This window comes from Sardina pilchardus, chromosome 1 (genome assembly GCF_963854185.1).
Source record: "Sardina pilchardus chromosome 1, fSarPil1.1, whole genome shotgun sequence".
NCBI classification, from domain to species: domain Eukaryota; kingdom Metazoa; phylum Chordata; class Actinopteri; order Clupeiformes; family Clupeidae; genus Sardina; species Sardina pilchardus.
In genome coordinates this window covers 33,167,184-33,186,053 of record NC_084994.1, presented here as the reverse complement: position 1 = coordinate 33,186,053, position 18,870 = coordinate 33,167,184, and the positions used below count along the sequence as shown (strand labels likewise).

Below are 18,870 nucleotides of genomic sequence, written 5' to 3'. Positions count from 1 at the left end.
GAAGCAACAGGTCTTCTATACTCCTTACATTCCAAACATGAAAGGACAGAAAACAAGATGTGCACTGTGCAAAATACAGACCTGACTTTACAGACTTGATTCAGTGGTTGATGGAGCAGTTCTCCTCCACAGTCCTGAAGCTCACTGTCACTGATGTCCAGCTCTCTTAGGTGGGAGTTTGCCTTCTGAAGAATCAAGGCCAAAAACCTTCCTCTCAGTTTACAGCCAACAAGTCTGTAAGAACATAAACCATGTAACAGAATCACAAATAGTGGAATCAGAGAGGAAACATGAGGGGTGAAAAATGATGTTGTTAGTGTCTCATCAGCAGGGAGTATCATGCTATTATATAATAGACAGGTCTGGGACCAGTTCATTCACATCAACATGGACATTTAAAGCCCAGAGCTTCTAAAACTCATGTTCTGAGTCTAGCATCCCAGAGCAGTGGCAGTCCTCTACTCTACTGTATGTCCACAGTGTGGAGTGGGTGCAGGTGCAGGAAGAAAGCATTCTGCATTATAAGAGACTCCTCTCACGCGGCACATGGACTATTTGTTCACCTGCCGTCTGGAAGGAGATATTGCTTCAGAAAAACAGTCTGATGCTGCCAAAGCTTCTACCCACAGGCCATACGAACTCATTGTAACTAGCACACAAGTTTCTATACATAGGAACCGATTTAACACCGATTTTTGTTTTACTTTATCTTTCAGTTCATTGTATATGCACGCTGGTCATGAGAAACATTTCCACTTCACTGTAGATGTTTTAGATATGGCTGCAATAACAAATGCACTTAAACTTGAACCTCAATGTGAATTTCAATGTGTAGATAAGACCTCTGTGAGTGTGAACTCAGAATATCACTGACCTCAGTTTCTCCAGGTGGCAGTTTGAGTTTCTAAGACCAGAGAGCAGCTTCTCTTCTGATGTTTGCAGATCACAACCACTCATGTCCAACTCACTCAGCTGAGAAATATACGACTGCAGAACTGAGACCACAACCTCAGATGAGCTGTGTTTGAGCCTACAGCTGATCAGTCTACAGTGAAGCAACAACAAAAAAAAAAACAGTATAAGCAACCGGTCCTCTATACTTACATTTCCAAATATGAAATGACAATAAAAAAGATGGACAGCTTTGCATCAGTCAGTGTGCTCTGTGTAAAATACAGACCTCACTTTACAGTCTTGATTCAGTGGTTGATGGAGCATTTCTCCTCCACAGTCCTGAAGCTCACTGTCACTGATGTCCAGCTCTCTTAGGTGGGAGTTTGCCCACTGAAGAGTCACAGCCAAAAATCTTCCTCTCAGTTTACAGCCAACAAGTCTGTAAAAACACAAACCAGGTAACAGAAGATACAGACATAGTGAAATAAAAGGACATACCAATGCTGGAGTAAAACACTGATGTTGATATTGAATGGTTAACACATCTACAGTTACAGTCATTTAAATGAGACACATCAGCAGGGAGTCAACTGGTCTGGAACTAATTCTCTCACATCACCATTGACACAAGTAAGGGATAACGGCCGACGAGGTGACCGGTTCGATGGAAATAATGGCTAGGTGGAGGTCTAGAACTCCGGCGACATGCGAAGCACGGAGTTCAAAATGGCTGGTTGCTACGGCCAAAAGCCAGTCGTTAGTTCTATCTCTCCTGTTGTCAAGCGGGCATATATATCTCAGGTTTCTGATTAACTTTAACTTTGAAAGATCGCTACTTTTATAGCCTACATGGCATCCAACTAGCTACAATCCACCTCCGTCATATGCTACAATGTTACTATGGTTCTGCACGTCTGTATTTCAGCTTGGATGCAACGTGACAGTTCATTTAAATTTTGCAACGAGTTTGGCAAATTAATATTCAAGTGTGATATGGGAACTACTTCAAAGGTAGCAGGTTATACGAAGTTAATGGCCACCCCATCAGCCAATCAGAGAAGAGAATTCCATTGTTGAGGGAGATAAAATCAAAACATTAATTTGTGAAACATTATCTTTTCTTAACACCAATAACAGTTTCACAGTTTTGCAGAGATTCAAAATTTCACTCAACTATAGGTGTTCTACAGATATGACTGGAATGACAAAACTTTAAATAAGACCTCTGTGAACTCTACCTGTCATACTAGGGGTCAGTGTAGGGGTGTCGGGATATACCAATTTTGTAATCATGAAATATGAATATCGTAGAAATAATGTACCCACAATAATATTGTATAAAGGCTGCCTATTTCACAACAACTGCATTTTCAAATGAACAGGCTTGTTAGCGCTTGTTTATCTCTTGTGATTTCTCTCTCCTCCTCCATTGCAGCCTTCAAAGTCACACACACAGACCTGATGTCACAGCAATGGCAAACTTTAGACTTTGTGACTTGTAGACATGATGGAGAATGCAGCGGATAGAATAACCTTTATCTGTCAGAACTATAGAGAGATAGCCTCTACCTGCTTCGCTCCACAGAGAGAAAATGCACTTTCCAGTGTGGGAACTCTTTGGGCTGCGCAACAAAACGCAACATCAGGAGATTGTGTCTAATAGTATTAGTCTAAACAATTATACCGAACTAACTAGCCCACAAGAAAAAGGCTTTGAAACAGCCAAGTTTATATGAACTTGCTAGAGTGCTACCTGGCCTACTGGAAATGTTATGCAAAGTTGTAGGCTTAATGTGAACTTTCATTTTGTCACATGGTGTGTTGCAAACTACTTCCAAAGTTTCCATCACTCATTCGCATGATGCCCATCGCAATGAATTTGAAGATCATGTTAAAAGTGTGCTTGTAAAAAGTAACCATGCTTCAAAACCTACCTCTGCAAAGTGATATTTCTGAGATGTCAAAGAAAGAGGCAACAAAGGCATCCCTGCACGTGCTTTCGCTAATTAAGCTGCTATACTCTTACAGGAGGTAATGTAAGCGTTTGTCCATGGAACTGGTAGTGTGTGCAACCATGCCATGCCCTTTTACAGTATGCAATGTGTGATGACATTTTATCATGATTGTATTCTGAAATTATGATATTGTGACAGCCCTATTTCAGAGTATTACTGACCTCAGTTTCTCCAGTCGGCAGTTTGGGTTTCTAAGACCAGAGAGCTGCTTCTCTTCTGACGTTTGCAGATCACAGCCAATCATTTCTAACTCACTCAGTTGAGAATGATATGACTGCAGAACTGTGGCAACAACCTCACATGAGCTGTGTTTGAGTTTACACCTGGTAAGTCTGCAGTGGAAGAGGAAAACACTATATAAACACACATTATACAGTATAATGGGGTATACACAGGGTATACATATACATGGGGCATACACGTCATATACCCCTTAAATTTCTTAGTATTAAAGTGTAACTGCACCCTAAAATATGTTTTTTGAGCTGTTGAATGATTGAAATTACTCATAAGTGGTGAACTACACTATTACCAGGGTTAATATTGACAAAAATTGTGTTTCCCGAGAAAGTAACATTTTGTATGATTTTGTATTGGAGATATAGCTCTCCGCGCCTTCTACAGGTTGAAACATGCCATGGCATTTTGGTCCAAAATGCTGACGTAGTCCTGCGCTTCTCTGGCGACTCTACACCGGGTCGTTACAAATTAAGAATGAAACACCTGCCCTGATTACTTGTGATAAGCCATGTCTGCAGCACTTACATGTATTCCCAGATTGACAGAATTTCAGAACATCCCACCCATTTTTAAAGCCTTTTTCAGAAATGTGAATGGAGTTATGGGGTGCAGTTACACTTTAAGTTCCAGTTATAATGGTGTGAACCACTTTTAGATCAAACAGAAAGCAACAGCCTCAGTACTGTGCTAAAAATACAGACCTGACTTTACAGTCTTGATTCAGTGGTTGATGGAGCAGTTCTCCTCCACAGTCCTGAAGCTCACTGTCACTGATGTCCAGCTCTCTTAGGTGGAAGTTTGCTCCCTTGTGAGCCAAAGCCAAAAATCCCCCTCTCAGTTTACAGCCAACAAGTCTGTAAACACATAGACCATTTCACAGAGAATCACAAACGGTAAGAATCAAAGAGGATACTGTATTCAAGAGCAAAACACAGATGATGGTACTGTCTGCTTAACACAGTCTGTGAATAGTCTATAGCTAAAGTAGAATAAAGTAAAGAATATTCATCTCATAGCACTAGTAAAAGAGAAACATACATGATCAATGTATCAAACAAACAATCAATAAATCAGTCAGTCAGCTCTACAGTATAGGTTATCTTGCCAGTATTTTCTAAGTCTGGATGAGTATTGCTCACAGCTCACAGCTCTACAATATTACTGACCTCAGAGTCTCCAGTTTGCAGTTTGGACTCAGAAGAGCAGAGACCAGTTTTTCTCCTGACTCCTGCAGGTCATTCTGACTCAGGTCCAGCTCTTTTAAGGGTGAGTTTGCAGACTGCAGAGCTGAGGCCACAATCTCACAGGACTTCTCTGTGAGTTTACTGCCAGCAAGTCTACAAGAGAAAGGCAATATGTCAAGTCCTAATACAGTTAAAACAACACTGTGTAGTGTTTTTTTTCTCATTTGCACATTTCTCTTGTCTGATGCAAATGTTGTAGCAAACAATGTGAACTGTAGAAGACTGTTCTCAAAGATGTGAATGTAAAACTAGCGCTGTTTCTTTAAACATCTCACTGTGCACCTTTAAACCATGCTACCTATAGCAACATCTCCTTATAAAAGTGTCATCTAAAATGTAAATCATTCTGACAACAGAACAAGACTTCCACAAATGTAACTCACAGAGCCTTTCTGCAGCATCTCACGGCTGGAACCAGTCTCCTGCGACCTTCTGGAGAGGTTTTGTATTTGTTCAGGTCAAACTCATCCAGCACCTCATCAGACATCAGAAGCACATGAGCCAAGGCTGAGCAGTGAGCCAGTGTGAGCTGTTTCACGGCACCTTTCTCTGCCTTCAGGAAAGCCTGGATTTCATCATGAACAGAAGAGTCATGCATTTCCACCAGGCAGTGGAACAGATTGATGCACCTCTCGGGGGAGATATTTGGTCTCTGCATTATCTTCAGGTTCTTGATTGTTTTCTTCACACTCTCTGGGCTGCTGTGTGTGTGTGTCAGGAGGCCAAGCAAAAGTCTCTGATTTGACTCCAGAGAAATGCCATGAAGGAAGCGAACAAACAAATCAAGGTGTCCATTCTTGCTTTCCAAAGCTTTGTTCACTGCTTTCTTCAGCAGGTCATCGAGAGGCACATCTGGCAAAGACTTCCTGCTAATAAATGGTTTCAGGACCTCCATGTTCTTATTCAAGAAGGAGGCAAACAAATGAAGTGCAGCAAGAAACTCTTGGATGCTGAGATGGACAAAGCAGTAGACCTTCTTGTGTTGAAACACACATTCCTCCCTGAAGATCTCAGTGCACATGCCAGAGTACACTGAGGCTTCACTGACATCAATGCCACACTCTCTCAGGTCTTCCTCATAGAACATGAGATTGCCGTTCTCCAGATGCTTGAAAGCCAGCTCTGCCAGTTTCAATATGACACCCTTGTGTGAATCCAGGAGCCTCTGTCTATCTGTCTCATTTTCCTCTTGATACTTCTGGTTCTTCCTGGTGGTCTGGATGAGCAGGAAGTGTGTGAACATTTCAGTCAGTGTTTTGGGGGCTTCCTTCCCATCATCCTGTTCCAGTATCTGCTGAAGGACAGTGGCTGAGATCCAACAGAAGACTGGCATGTGGCACATGATGTGGAGACTCCTGGTTGCTGTAATGTGTGAGACGATTTTGTTGGCTTGATTCTGGTCACTGATCCTCTTCCTGAAGTACTCTTCCTTCTGTGGGTCATTAAACCCTCGTACTTCTGTCACCAGACTGATGCACTGAGAAGGGATCTGACTGGTTGCTGCTGGTCGGGAGGTTATCCAGATGAGAGCAGAGGGAAGCAGTGTTCCCTGAATGAGACTCGTCATCAGCACATCCACTGATGATGTTTGTGTCACATCAGACAACTTCTGCTTGTCTTGGAAATTCAGTGGAAGTCGACTCTCATCTAGACCATCAAAGATGAACACAATGTTATAGTCTTTGTATTCACCATTCTTTAGCTCTGTAAGCTCAGGGTGGAAGTCAAGCACGAGCCGGTGAAGACTGTACTGATCATGTTTGACCAAATTCAGCTCACGGAATGGAAGCACAAACATGAAATCTACATCCTGGTTAGCTCTCTCCTCTGCCCAGTCAAGGATAAACTTCTGCACTGAGACGGTTTTCCCAATGCCAGCAATCCCCTTGGTCATCACAGTTTTGATGTGTCTTTTTTGTCCAGGTAAGAGCTTGAAGATGTCATTACAGTTGATTGCTGTGTCTTCTGTGGTTTGTGGCCTGGATGCTGACTCTACCTGCCAAACCTCATGCTCATTATTCACCCCTTCACTCTCTCCCTCTGTGATGTAGAGTTCTGTGTAGATCTTGTTCAGGAGTGTTTGAGTCCCTGACCTTATGATGCCTTCACATATGCTCTCAAACCTCCTCTTCATGATGGCTTTATGGGTCATCAGTACTCTGGTCAGGACATGGTCATCTGTTGGGCAATACACGAACAAACAAACCAAAAGATGAGCATTATTCAACTAATTGGTCGGTATTTCTATAACACGTTTTTCTTTAGTACTTGCATTGGATAAAATGGTGTTATCTTAACAGTTAAGAGTGTATAACATTTTGCCGTTTTTTTTTTCTAATAAATGGTCTTTTGTCTATGATCACAAGTCCTGCTCTTGGACACATATCTTCTAGGCTCACCTGTTAGTTTGGCCCTTTTGACTGGAGCATGCCCAGTTTGCAGTAGGGTACTGCCTGTCATGACTGTGTGCTCATCTACAGGAGGCTGTGGAGATATCTGTGCCGTGTGGATGTGTGGATAAAGAGGGTGCTGGATGTGTGTATAATGATTATGCTGCCCCATGGCTGAGTTTGAGTACTGAGTACGCTGCCCCGTGTCTGTGTGTGGGGATGGAGGAACTTGTGCCATGTTTGCAGATGGGTTCAGATGAAGTGCCATTTCACTGTGTTGGTAAGATGAAGGTTGTGCCATGGCTGTAGATGGGTATAGGTGAGGTTGTGCCATGGATTTAGATGGGTATAGGTGAGGTTGTATCATGGCTATAGATGGGTATAGGTGAGGTTGTGCCATGGCTGTAGATGGGTATAGGTGAGGTTGTGCCATGGCTTTAGATGGGTATAGGTGAGGTTGTGCCATGGTTGTAGATGGGTATAGGTGAGGTTGTGCCATGGCTTTAGATGGGTATAGGTGAGGTTGTGCCATAGCTGTAGGTGGGTATAGGTGAGGTTGTGCCATGGTTGTAGATGGGTATAGGTGAGGTTGTGCCATGGCTTTAGATGGGTATAGGTGAGGTTGTGCCATGGTTGTAGATGGGTATAGGTGAGGTTGTGCCATGGCTTTAGGTGGGTATAGGTGAGGTTGTGCCATGGTTGTTGACGAGTACAATAGTGATTGTGCCACACTTATTTCAGAGTTTATAATGGGTTGTACTTTGGGTCTCTTTCTGCACTGGGGGCAGCTGTAGTCTCCTGATGGACCTGACTGGCTCCAGTAGCTGCTGATGCACTGCCTGCAGAAACTGTGTCCACAGCTGGTGATGACTGGGTCCCTCAGTAGCTGCTCACACACTCCACACCTGGACTGAATGTGGGTCAGGATGTTCCTAAATCCACAACAGGAATTCATCATTCACAGCAACTAACACTGAAGACAGGCCAATAGCTGCACACATACAGTCTCAGCAACACATTCAAAAGTACCACGGTGGCAGTGCAGATGAGAGTTTGTAGAAAATCCAAATGATTTGTGCTGTTAAAAAGCTCTTTTGATATTCAAATACTGCAATTTCCCAAATATCAGCCAATGTTTACACATAAATTTTTTTGCTGTATACACAATGCGGCTAATACACAGGAAATTACTGTAATGCACACACTTCTAAGGATAGAATATACACACACACACCATAGTGTACATTTTGTCACAGGAAATGTAGACAGGAAATGATGAACCATGATGAACCTTTTATTTTGTGACGTAATTCAATGTAATGTAATGTAAATAAAAAAATATTGCGTGAATGAAAATGACTGAGAAATGTCAATTGCTTGCTCTATTTTCATAGATCAAAGTTTCAAACATTAAACACTGTGTTCCTTATTAACCCATCATTCACACCATAAATCTGTGTCTATGGCGGTGTTTATCAATTTGTGTGCCGTGAGAGATCATCAGGTGTGCTGTGGGAAATTTCACTTAATCGTCCCAAAAACATCTATTTGGTTGTCCAAATTCCGCAATTATCTATATAGTCAGGTAGAACTTTGTGGAATTTGGGCATAAGTGTGACATAAGGTACTAATGCAATTTTTTTGCATAAATTGATAGTTTAGGGGGTGTCCTTTCAGAATCTGATGGGTGCCGCTCCGGCACCCTTGAGCATTTTCTTTAAAATGACATCATCTGCCACACCCCTTTTTTTATCATAGGAAGTCGTCTAAATATACATTAACATATAAACCCATCATGTATGGTATCAAATTAAAGCTATTCTCATGCAGGAATCAGCTTTGACCATCAAAAAGATGAAAAAAAATAGTTCAGGTCCCTTCAGAGAACAAAATACCATTTGCAAAGTGACCTTTAAGGTCAGATTGTGTTCCTTTTTGCCGCATAATAGCTGACTCTAAATCAAGAAATGTTCAGTGTTGCACCTGTTGGCCGCAAGGGCCGCGGTACTGGGTAGATTATCAAATGAAGACGTCAGAGATATGTAATGCATGAGACTTAATTCCATTCACCAGAGGTGGAAAAGTCCAGCTTCAGAAAGTAAAAGTCCTACCACATATCTGTGCCAACCACTCACTCAAACAAGCTGACTCTATTTAGCACAACTCTTCAGCCAGGTCAAGCAGCTAATTGATGAGATCACCTGTTAAGTGCACAGGTAGAACCAATACATGATTGGACTTTTACTTTCTGAAGCTGGAGTTTTCCACCTCTGCCATTCACCTTGTGGGTATATCCGTATCGAGGATATGTACTGCAAATGCTGCTAGCTACGTTAGTACATTGTCGTTATACCTATATGCACTCACAAGAATCCTTACAAAACTGCTGGGATTCTGACACTACACATTTCACTAAAGGGGAGACTTGCCCAACGTGTTAGAATGAATGGATGGCCAGAAGTTCATCGCCAGAAAGCTACCATTAAGTGAATCCAGCCATGTCTAAAAACAAATACCGTTAACGTAACGTAATGAAATTGCACTTGTGAAATGTCTACCAATAAATACAAAAACGTGCGCTTTTTGGATGTGAATGATGAATATTAAATGGGCCCCGGGCCACTTTCTACTATAACAAATGGGGCCTCAAGGTTGAAAAGGTTAAGAACCCCTGGCCTATACATACAGGAATACAATCGTTCAATAGTAATTCATTTTATTGTGAATATTATAGCAAGTCTGATGTACCCTAGTTAGTTAGCATGTTAGTTATAATTTCCCTTGAATCTGTCACTGAATTTGACAGCAATGTTGTGAGGTACTTCCCAGGTAGTTAAGCACATTAATTATGACTGTCCTTGGATTCCCCCCCAGAATTACAGAAAACAATATTTTTCATCCTATCATTCTTTTAATGCTTTAAGAATAGACACCAAACGGGGTAAAGACAGCTGTCTTCTCTCTATCCTGGTCACTCATAGTCACTTGAAAGTAACCCATGTCAGGTCCAAAGTGGGGAACAGCTGTGCCTTGCCCAGTGCATGAAGCGCCTCCTCTATCCGTGGAAGTGGGTATGCATCTTTGCACATGACCATGTTCAGCTTTCTGTAGTCACAGCAAAAGCACACACTCCCGTCTTTTTTTCGCACAATGACCACTGGCAATGCCCAGGGGCTGCTACTCTCTTTGCCCCACTATGTCCTGTACATGTCGCTTGAACTTTTGATCGGGTGGGTGTCACCAGTTTATATGTTATGTCATGTGTCACTGTAGTTGTGTAGCCATAGTCATTGTTGTGGCTTGAGAAGACATTCCTGTAGCTTTTCAACAGTGCACTAAGCGTACATGCTGCGCCGAGTTAAGCACTCCTGCAGCTACCTGTACTGGAAGAGGCATACATTGGTGTCCATCTTCGGTAGCGTGAACACTGTTCAACATGCATCAAACCCCACCACCTCTTTTGGACAGATCTTCTGTGACTTGGACACCACAGCGACCCTGGCCCTGGGCATTAGTTTTATGGCCTTCTCACTGGTGTTCATAACCCTGACAGGGACTTTTCCACCTGCTGCCTTTCCGAGTGTGTTGGCAACCAGAAGCCCCTTCTGGATGCTGATCTTTGGAGTGGCTTCCACCAGGAATGGCATTCCACTGTTGAAGGCACCAGCCTTCAATCACCTTCTCACTGTCAACACTGCCAACAAACGACGGACACTTGCCTCTGGTGGAGCAGCATTTTAATCCTCTTTGCATCCACACCCGGCAGAGAGGTCACTAGATCTTTGATGATGTTCATCCCCTTAATGCCAGGGAGCCCATGTTTACATCTTTGCAACATCCAGATGGGTGTCTCTCAGTATGAAGATGCACCGCCGCTAAAGAGTGGTTCCAAAACACTCGACATCTGCTTCAAGACAACCAAGGACCAGCATGTTCAGTCCATTGGCTCCACCCAATGGGTGGACTTTAGCTGTTCCTCCCCAAAGTGTTCTCTAAAGTGAGACTCTTTGATGGTGGTGACCTCAAACCCAGTGTCCCAAACACAGCTTGTCTTCACTCCAGAGATCATCAGGTCAACAGTCCAGCAGTGACCAAATGCATTTTGTTTCAGGAACTGGTCAGTCTGCCAGCCCACTCCTGACCATCGATTAACCAGGGGGCCTTGGTTCGCTCTCTGGTGGAGTATTCTGTGCACTGTCTGCCTCTCCTGGAGCATGTCTTTGCCGGGTGACTTGGCCATGACTGTTGACTGGTGTGACCGGACTCTCCACATGTGTAGCAGATGTACTGCCCTTCCTGGTCTCTTAATGGCTCTCTCTTTGGGTCACAAGGTGGTCGTCTGCTTCAGGGATCCATTGCAAAGGTGATGAGCAGTGTGCAAATAAAAATTCGACTTTCAGTGGAGGATACTGATGACAGCGAGGGAGAAATGTCAGATTGAATGAATGTTCTTTGGAGGAGACATTTGATGTTTGTGATGTGTACAAGGCCAGCCTGGCAACATGTTCTTGATATAATTTAGTTGCTTTCAGAAATCTGTGATAAAGTATTAACTTTGTCTATTTGATTAATTGGTGAGGGTTGATACAATTTGTTGCTCAGCCTACCATTTCAGCGGTGTGACCGTACCAGATTTTACAGTTATTATGTTCTCTGGAGGGATACTTTTTAGCATTTTTTAAATTGACATCATTGATTTGTGTTTGAGAAGAGCTTTCATTTGATACCATACATGATGGGTTTTATACAGTAATGTGAGTCTAGTTCTTTTTTATGGTCAACAAAAGGGGGCGTGGCAGATTATGTCATTAAAAACTATTTTTTTTCATCTTTTTGATGGTCAAAGCTGATTCCTGCATGAGAAGAGCTTTAATTTGATACCATACATGATGGGTTTATATGTTAATGTATATTTAGACGACTTTCTATGATCAAAAAGGGGTGTGGCAGATGATGTCATTTTAAGGAAAATGCTCAAGGGTGCCAGAGCGGCACCCGTCAGATTCTGAAAGGACACCCCCTAAACTATCAATTTATGCAAAAAAATTGCATTAGTACCTTATGTCACACCTATCCTGGGGTTCTACCTGACTAATACTTTTAGTCCACTACATTTCTACAACATTTTTTTCTCCAACAAATATGTTTGTTTAACCAGTGGTTGGGTAGCTACCAGAGCGCTATGTGCCACTTCTAAATCTTTGAAACATAGGCTTAGTCTAGACCAGACAAAGCGTGAGCTTGTAGCCATCTGCATTCGGTAGGTTATATTCACCAGACCCATGATACTGGACATGCAACTGCGTTCTGTTCCCCTGGGCATATTCTTGCCTTTCTCTGTGTATTATCTGCAGCGTGGCCTCCTCTCGGGTGAGATTGCTAGTCCGCGGAGCAGCAAAGTTACAGGCTATGCCCTTCTGTCACACATCTGGTAAATTGCGGCGCAAATTAATGGTTGACTATTATCGAACCACTGGCCAAAAGAAAAGGAAACTAAACGTTTTCCAAATTAGGAGATATTTCTTAATTGTGTGTGGTCAAATGATGAGGCATAGCCTTCAATTGGGGTAGTAATGTGGGCGCTCATTCAATGTGCGCAAGTGAAACAGAACATTATCATAAAGGAACTTTTTTCAACAACTTTTCTGTTCAATCTGGACCAGCGGCAGAAATGGCACTAAGATCCACCGGACCTTTCCCTTATCTACCCCATTTTTGTTACATTTTTGATTGGTGGTGTGCCGTGGGATTTTTTAAAGTAAAAAATGTAAATGTTTGCCAATTTATTACAATTGTGCATTACATGTGTATTATCATTAAAATATTCTGAGATACTGTTTTTAATGAATCTAAAATGAAATTCACTTTTGAACTACACACAAATAAGAGATTGATCCAACACTATATTACACACACACACACACACACACACACACACACACAGACACTAACACTCTTAATGGACACACAGCTGGGCATTGGAGACACTGGTCTGTGTGTCTGATGTCTTGATATACACGGAGACAAAGTACATAAAAGATTGAGCTGACATATCTTCACAATACTAATAAAAGTTAGCATGTTTACATACCCTCTCTTTCAAACACACAAACTCAGTGACTGACACACACACACACACACAGACCCACAAACACGCACGCACGCACGCACGCTTTTGCATATGGGTAAAAAGCCAAAATCTCACTTTGGATCAGACTGTGGTGGTCCACTATTGAAATTGTAAAGGGGATCCATGGACCGGTCACTCTTAATGGACACACAGCTGGGCATTGGAGACACTGGTCTGTGTGTCTGATGTCTTGATATACACGGAGACAAAGTACATAACAGATTGAGCTGACATATCTTCACAATACTAATAAAAGTTAGCATGTTTACATACCCTCTCTTTCAAACACACAAACTCAGTGACTGACACACACACACACACAGACACAGAAACACGCATGCAAGCACGCACGCACACACGCACGCACACTTTTGTAAATGGGTAAAAAGCCAAAATCTCACTTTGGATCAGACTGTGGTGGTCCACTATTGAAATTGTAAAGGGGATCCATGGACCGGTCACTCTTCATGGACACACAGCTGGGCACTGGAGACACTGGTCTGTGTGTCTGTTGTCTTGATATACAAGGAGACAAAATACATAAAAGATTGAGCTGACATATCTTCACAATACTAATACAAGTTAGCATGTTTACAGTACATACCCACTCTTTCAAACACACAAACTCAAGGACAGACACAAACACCACACATGCACGCACACTTTTGTAAATGGGTAAAAAACCAAAATCTCACTTTGGATCAGACTGTGGTGGTCCACTATCGAAATTGTAAAGGGGATCCATGGACCGGTCACTCTTCATGGACACACAGCTGGGCACTGGAGACACTGGTCTGTGTGTCTGTTGTCTTGATATACAAGGAGACAAAATACATAACAGATTGAGCAGACATATCTTCACAATACTAAAAAAAGTTAGCATGTTTACATACCCTCTCTTTCAAACACACAAACTCAGGGACAGACACACACACACACACACACACACACACACACACACATAAACACGCATGCACGCACACACGCACTCACCCACGCACACACGCACGCACGCACACTTTTGTAAATGGGTAAAAAGACAAAATCTCACTTTGGATCAGACTGTGGTGGTCCATTGCTGAAATTGTAAAGGGGATCCATGGACTGGTCACTCTTCATGGACACACAGCTGGGCACTGGAGACACTGGTCTGTGTGTCTGTTGTCTTGATATACAAGGAGACAAAATACATAACAGATTGAGCTGACATATCTTCACAATACTAATAAAAGTTAGCATGTTTACAGTACATACCCACTCTTTCAAACACACAAACTCAGGGACAGACACAAACACGCACGCACGTTCACTTTTGTAAATGGGTAAAAAGCCAAAATCTCACTTTGGATCAGACTGTGGTGGTCCACTGCTGAAATTGTAAAGGGGATCCATGGACCGGTCACTCTTCATGGACACACAGCTGGGCACTGGAGACACTGGTCTGTGTGTCTGTTGTCTTGATATACAAGGAGACAAAATACATAACAGATTGAGCAGACATATCTTCACAATACTAATAAAAGTTAGCGTGTTTACATACCCTCTCTTTCAAACACACAAGCTCAGTGACAGACACACACACGCACGCACGCACGCACGCACGCACGCACGCACGCACGCACGCACGTCACACACCTTTGCATGGGTAAAAAGCCAAAATCTCACTTTGGATCAGACTGTGGTGGTCCACTGCTGAAATTGTAAAGGGGATCCATAGACTGGTCACTCTTCATGGACACACAGCTGGGCACTGGAGACACTGGACACTGGAGACTCTGTGTGTCTGTGGTCTAGATACTGTACACAAGGAGACAAAATACATAACAATATGAGATTGAGATAATAACAGATTGAGCTGACATATCTTCACAATACTAAAAAATGTTAGCATGTCTACTGTACATACACTCTCACTCAGAAACAAACTCTGTCTCGCTCTCACCAGTTTGCATTGTGTTGCTGGGTACTCATTGTACAGGCACGGCTAGGAAGATCATTGGACTTCAAATAAGAGATCAGTGCACTCTAAATATGCAATAGCCTAATACTGTATAAAATGGGTAGGCCTAAACAGTGTAATATTATCTATCACTTGAGACCAAGTTTTTCTTGGCCATTGGTGTAGGCTAATATATAAATATACACATATTAGTCTAGAATATAGATTTATTTGTAACAATTGTGAAATGTATTGTGCTCCTTTAAAAATGTAGACATAGGCCTACTGTAGGCCTATAACAAGAGGCCTACAAGCTACAGAACAGTACCTCGTCAAAAAAGTAGCCTACATGTAGACTAACAGAGGCCTACGGAACTCATACTTCATGGTAGATTAGTCCTTGCTCGATAGGCCGTCTTTCTACCTACCTATTTGTTAGCTTATATGCACTTTGTAGGCTACAGCACTTTGGACAGTGTGAGCTGTGGTTAAATGTGCTCTATAAATAAACCTTACTTACTTACTTACTATCTGTACGATATTTCATTGCATAATTATAGGTAATTTATCTGTAACTACGTTTCGGCCGATCCATTCGACAGACATTTTATTCGGGCTAGGCTAGGCTACTGAAGACGCAACGCAAAGCTCAGTGTGTGAAAAGGTAGGCCGTCAACTAACAAATCATGACGTCTCCGACATGTCTTCAGGGCAGGCGAAACCGACATCAACATTAACACTTCTCTGCAATCGATCACAACCTTTCATTTAAGTCACTTTATCTAGCCCTACTTACCTCCATAAAACGTCAAAAATGTTCTTGCCCAAAAACCGGTCTCTAAGATGTCCCTTGAGATTTACTTTCGATTTCACCTGTTCCGTGTTTATCACGTGTGCAAACGGTAGGCTACGTCAGTCATTTGTCATTGAGCAGCAGAGTTGGTCGATATGAAGACTGTTCATGTTATTTTCGCCAAATACAGTGTTTCTTCTGTGATGGGGGTGGATGAAACATACTGTACTTATTTTTTGAGTGTGAGAAGACCAACATTTTTATCAGTGGTTTAAATCACCTTTTTGATCCACCTTATCTTTTAGTGTTAAATATTTGTTATTTTATAGGCCATCGTCAAAGGCAATCAAAAGGCCACTTCCTGTTCCAACATGACTGTGCTCAAAGCAAGGTCCATAAAGGCATGGAAGACAGAGTTTGGTGTGGATGAACTTGACTGGCCTGCACAGAGTCTTGACCTCTACCCAATCTTTGGGATGAATAAGAGTGGATCCTGAGAGCCAGCCGCCCGTCCAACATCACTGTGTGACCTCACAAAATTAATAATGTGCTTCTGAAAAAATCCCATAAACAGACTCCTAAAAACTCCTAAAACTTGTGGAAAGTCCTCCCAGAAGAGTTGAGTGGACCAACGTCATAATAAACCCTTCGGATTAAGGATGGGATATGACTGAAGTATGTGAGTGAAGACAGGTGAGTGAATACCTTTGGAAATATAGTACAGTATATGTTTACCTTAGCCTATTAGATTCAAAAAAGTTGATTACTCAATCGGAATGACTATTTGAACACAATAAGGATGTGTTTCATCCAGAACTAGACTGTTTCATGTAGGCTATGGTTTGATAAATAGGACAGCCCTGACTTTTCCTTTTATTTACAGTGCAGTAAGGTTATGGTTCTATGTCACATAGTCTGTGTAGTCATGTAGCTCTGACAGCGAGTTTCTTGTCCCCTCCTGTCAAGGGTTTTCAGCTTTGTGTATTTAAATTATTCTACCCTCTGTAAATAGCTGAGGTGACTTTAACAGGTGTCACCTTTACATTATTCAAAGCTGCTAAGCTCAAGTTGCCCAGGAGCTACTCTATTGATGTGTATGTGAAGACATACAAGTCCCAATACACTTGCTTACATTTGTGTTAGGAAAACAATAGTTGAATACCAGATTACTATAGGTTTTTATAGGCTGTGCTTTAATACGCTATAATCAGTTAATGTAATCTATTCTAAGTCTCAATTTACCAATAGGCCCCAAACTCCCTATAGCATCTTTGGGCCCAGAATTATGTTATGCCATAGGGCCCACGCCCCACGCGGCTCATATACATAACATTGCAGAAAAGTTGCAATACAATAACAATGTAGACTTAATGTAAATAATCAGCTGTAGAAGTTTTGTGGAGATATCTATTAGTTAAAATGTTTAACCTAATTCACCTGTATCCCTCCATAGACATGTAAAGAGGCACATGACGCTATACCTCAAATGCATCAAATATTTTCGAATTCTAAATGGTATGTATGTCAAAAATCACTATGAGATGTATTCCCTCGAATGGTACTGAATGCCCAAAATTAGCGGGTCTGGCTCAAGGACTAAATGTACACAGCCACCAGTGGGCGTATGCTAGGCCACAAGCTGTAACTCTTTAGGTTTGCTCCTCCATAAAAAATGTTCAAAAATTCTTGACTTCAATTTGGCCTCTTGCTGTCATGCGCCACAATGTAGGTTATAATTTGCTACAGTTTGTAAGCTATTACATCAGATTTGTTGTTGACGAGTGGGAGATGGTAGATTTCCTTTTCTCATTAGAGTAACAAGGAGCAGAGGAAGCAGAGTGGACTGTAGCCTACTAGTTGTCCTAAGGAAGGCTATGCAATTTCTTGGCATACTGGTAAATGCTGCTAGCAAGGTGTCAATATGGCCATGCAAATATAAGTGTAGCATTACAAGTACTATAATGTGTGTGTGTGTGTGTGTGTGTGTGTGTGTGTGTGTGTGTGTGTGTGTGTGTGTGTGTGTGTGTGTGTGTGTGTGTGTGTGTGTAGGGGGGGGGGGGGGGCAATTGGACATAAAACACTCCAAATGGAAATGAATATGAATGTGCAGTTGAATGCAGGCATGCAGTTGCATTTCCATTCTGTAGGCCTAGACCTACATTCTTACATGGTGATTATATAGTGTGACAATTTGTATATAAACAACCAGATGTAAAATGTTAGATACAATAAGATATATAGCACAAATTCAAAATTCAAATGTATTAATTTCCAATGATTATCACTGAGAACAATGCTTATAAACTGGCAAACACTACACTCTTGTGGTCACTTAATGGTACTGCATTTCCTCATGATCTTCCGTTAACCGAGCCTGCTGAATGAATGCATGCTTGCATACAATCTCTGTAAGCATTCCAGTTGTTCAGGTCACAGTTGACAACATGCAAATACAATATTCATATCTTACTAAATTACCATTCACTTCAGACCTGTTCTTATCTTTACCTACGGTCATCTTAACAGACTTAGGCTAACAAAGTCTCCAAACCTGTTTCCATGGTTTCCAAGTAAACATGTGACCAATATTGCAAAAATAATTACTCTGTTCTGAATGCTTTGATAGGATTTTTTTTTTTTTTTTTTTTGATTTAAGAAATGTTGGAGAAAAAAGCATCATACTGGTTGTGGAGCTCAGAGTGAGGTCTGGGGCAGTATTGGAGTAATATTAGTTAAGGTGTATCTCTATTTCACTTCAGTAAAGGAGTTGTGTAGCCTACTTGTGTTGTAGTAATATTAGTGAAGGTGTAGCTCTATTTCACTTCAGTAAAGGAGTTGTGTACTTGTATTGTAGTAATATTAGTGAAGGTGCATCTCTATTTCACTTCAGTAAAGGAGTTGTGTACTTGTATTGTAGTAATGTTAGTGAAGGTGCATCTCTATTTCACTTCAGTAAAGGAGTTGTGTACTTGTATTGTAGTAATGTTAGTGAAGGTGTATCTCTATTTCACTTCAGTAAAGGAGTTGTGTACTTGTATTGGAGTAATATTAGTGAAGGTGTATCTCTATTTCACTTCAGTAAAGGAGTTGTGTAGGCTACTTGTATTGGAGTAATGTTAGTGAAGGTGTATCTCTATTTCACTTCAGTAAAGGAGTCGTGTACTTGTATTGGAGTAATGTTAGTGAAGGTGTATCTCTATTTCACTTCAGTAAAGGAGTCGTGTA

At 41.7% G+C, this 18,870-nt stretch overlaps 1 protein-coding gene across 1 annotated transcript; it reads right to left on the bottom strand.

Moving 5' to 3' along the window:
- Positions 1 to 4,772: 4,772 nt before the first annotated feature.
- Positions 4,773 to 6,924, bottom strand: LOC134088673 (NLR family CARD domain-containing protein 3-like). The gene is made up of 2 exons (XM_062542752.1): positions 6,793 to 6,924; positions 4,773 to 6,571 (listed from the first exon to the last, which is right to left on the bottom strand). The coding sequence occupies exons 1-2, from the start codon at positions 6,851 to 6,853 to the stop codon at positions 4,773 to 4,775; spliced, it is 1,860 nt and encodes a 619-aa protein (XP_062398736.1). The 5' UTR covers positions 6,854 to 6,924.
- Between the last annotated feature and the right edge of the window lie 11,946 nt (positions 6,925 to 18,870).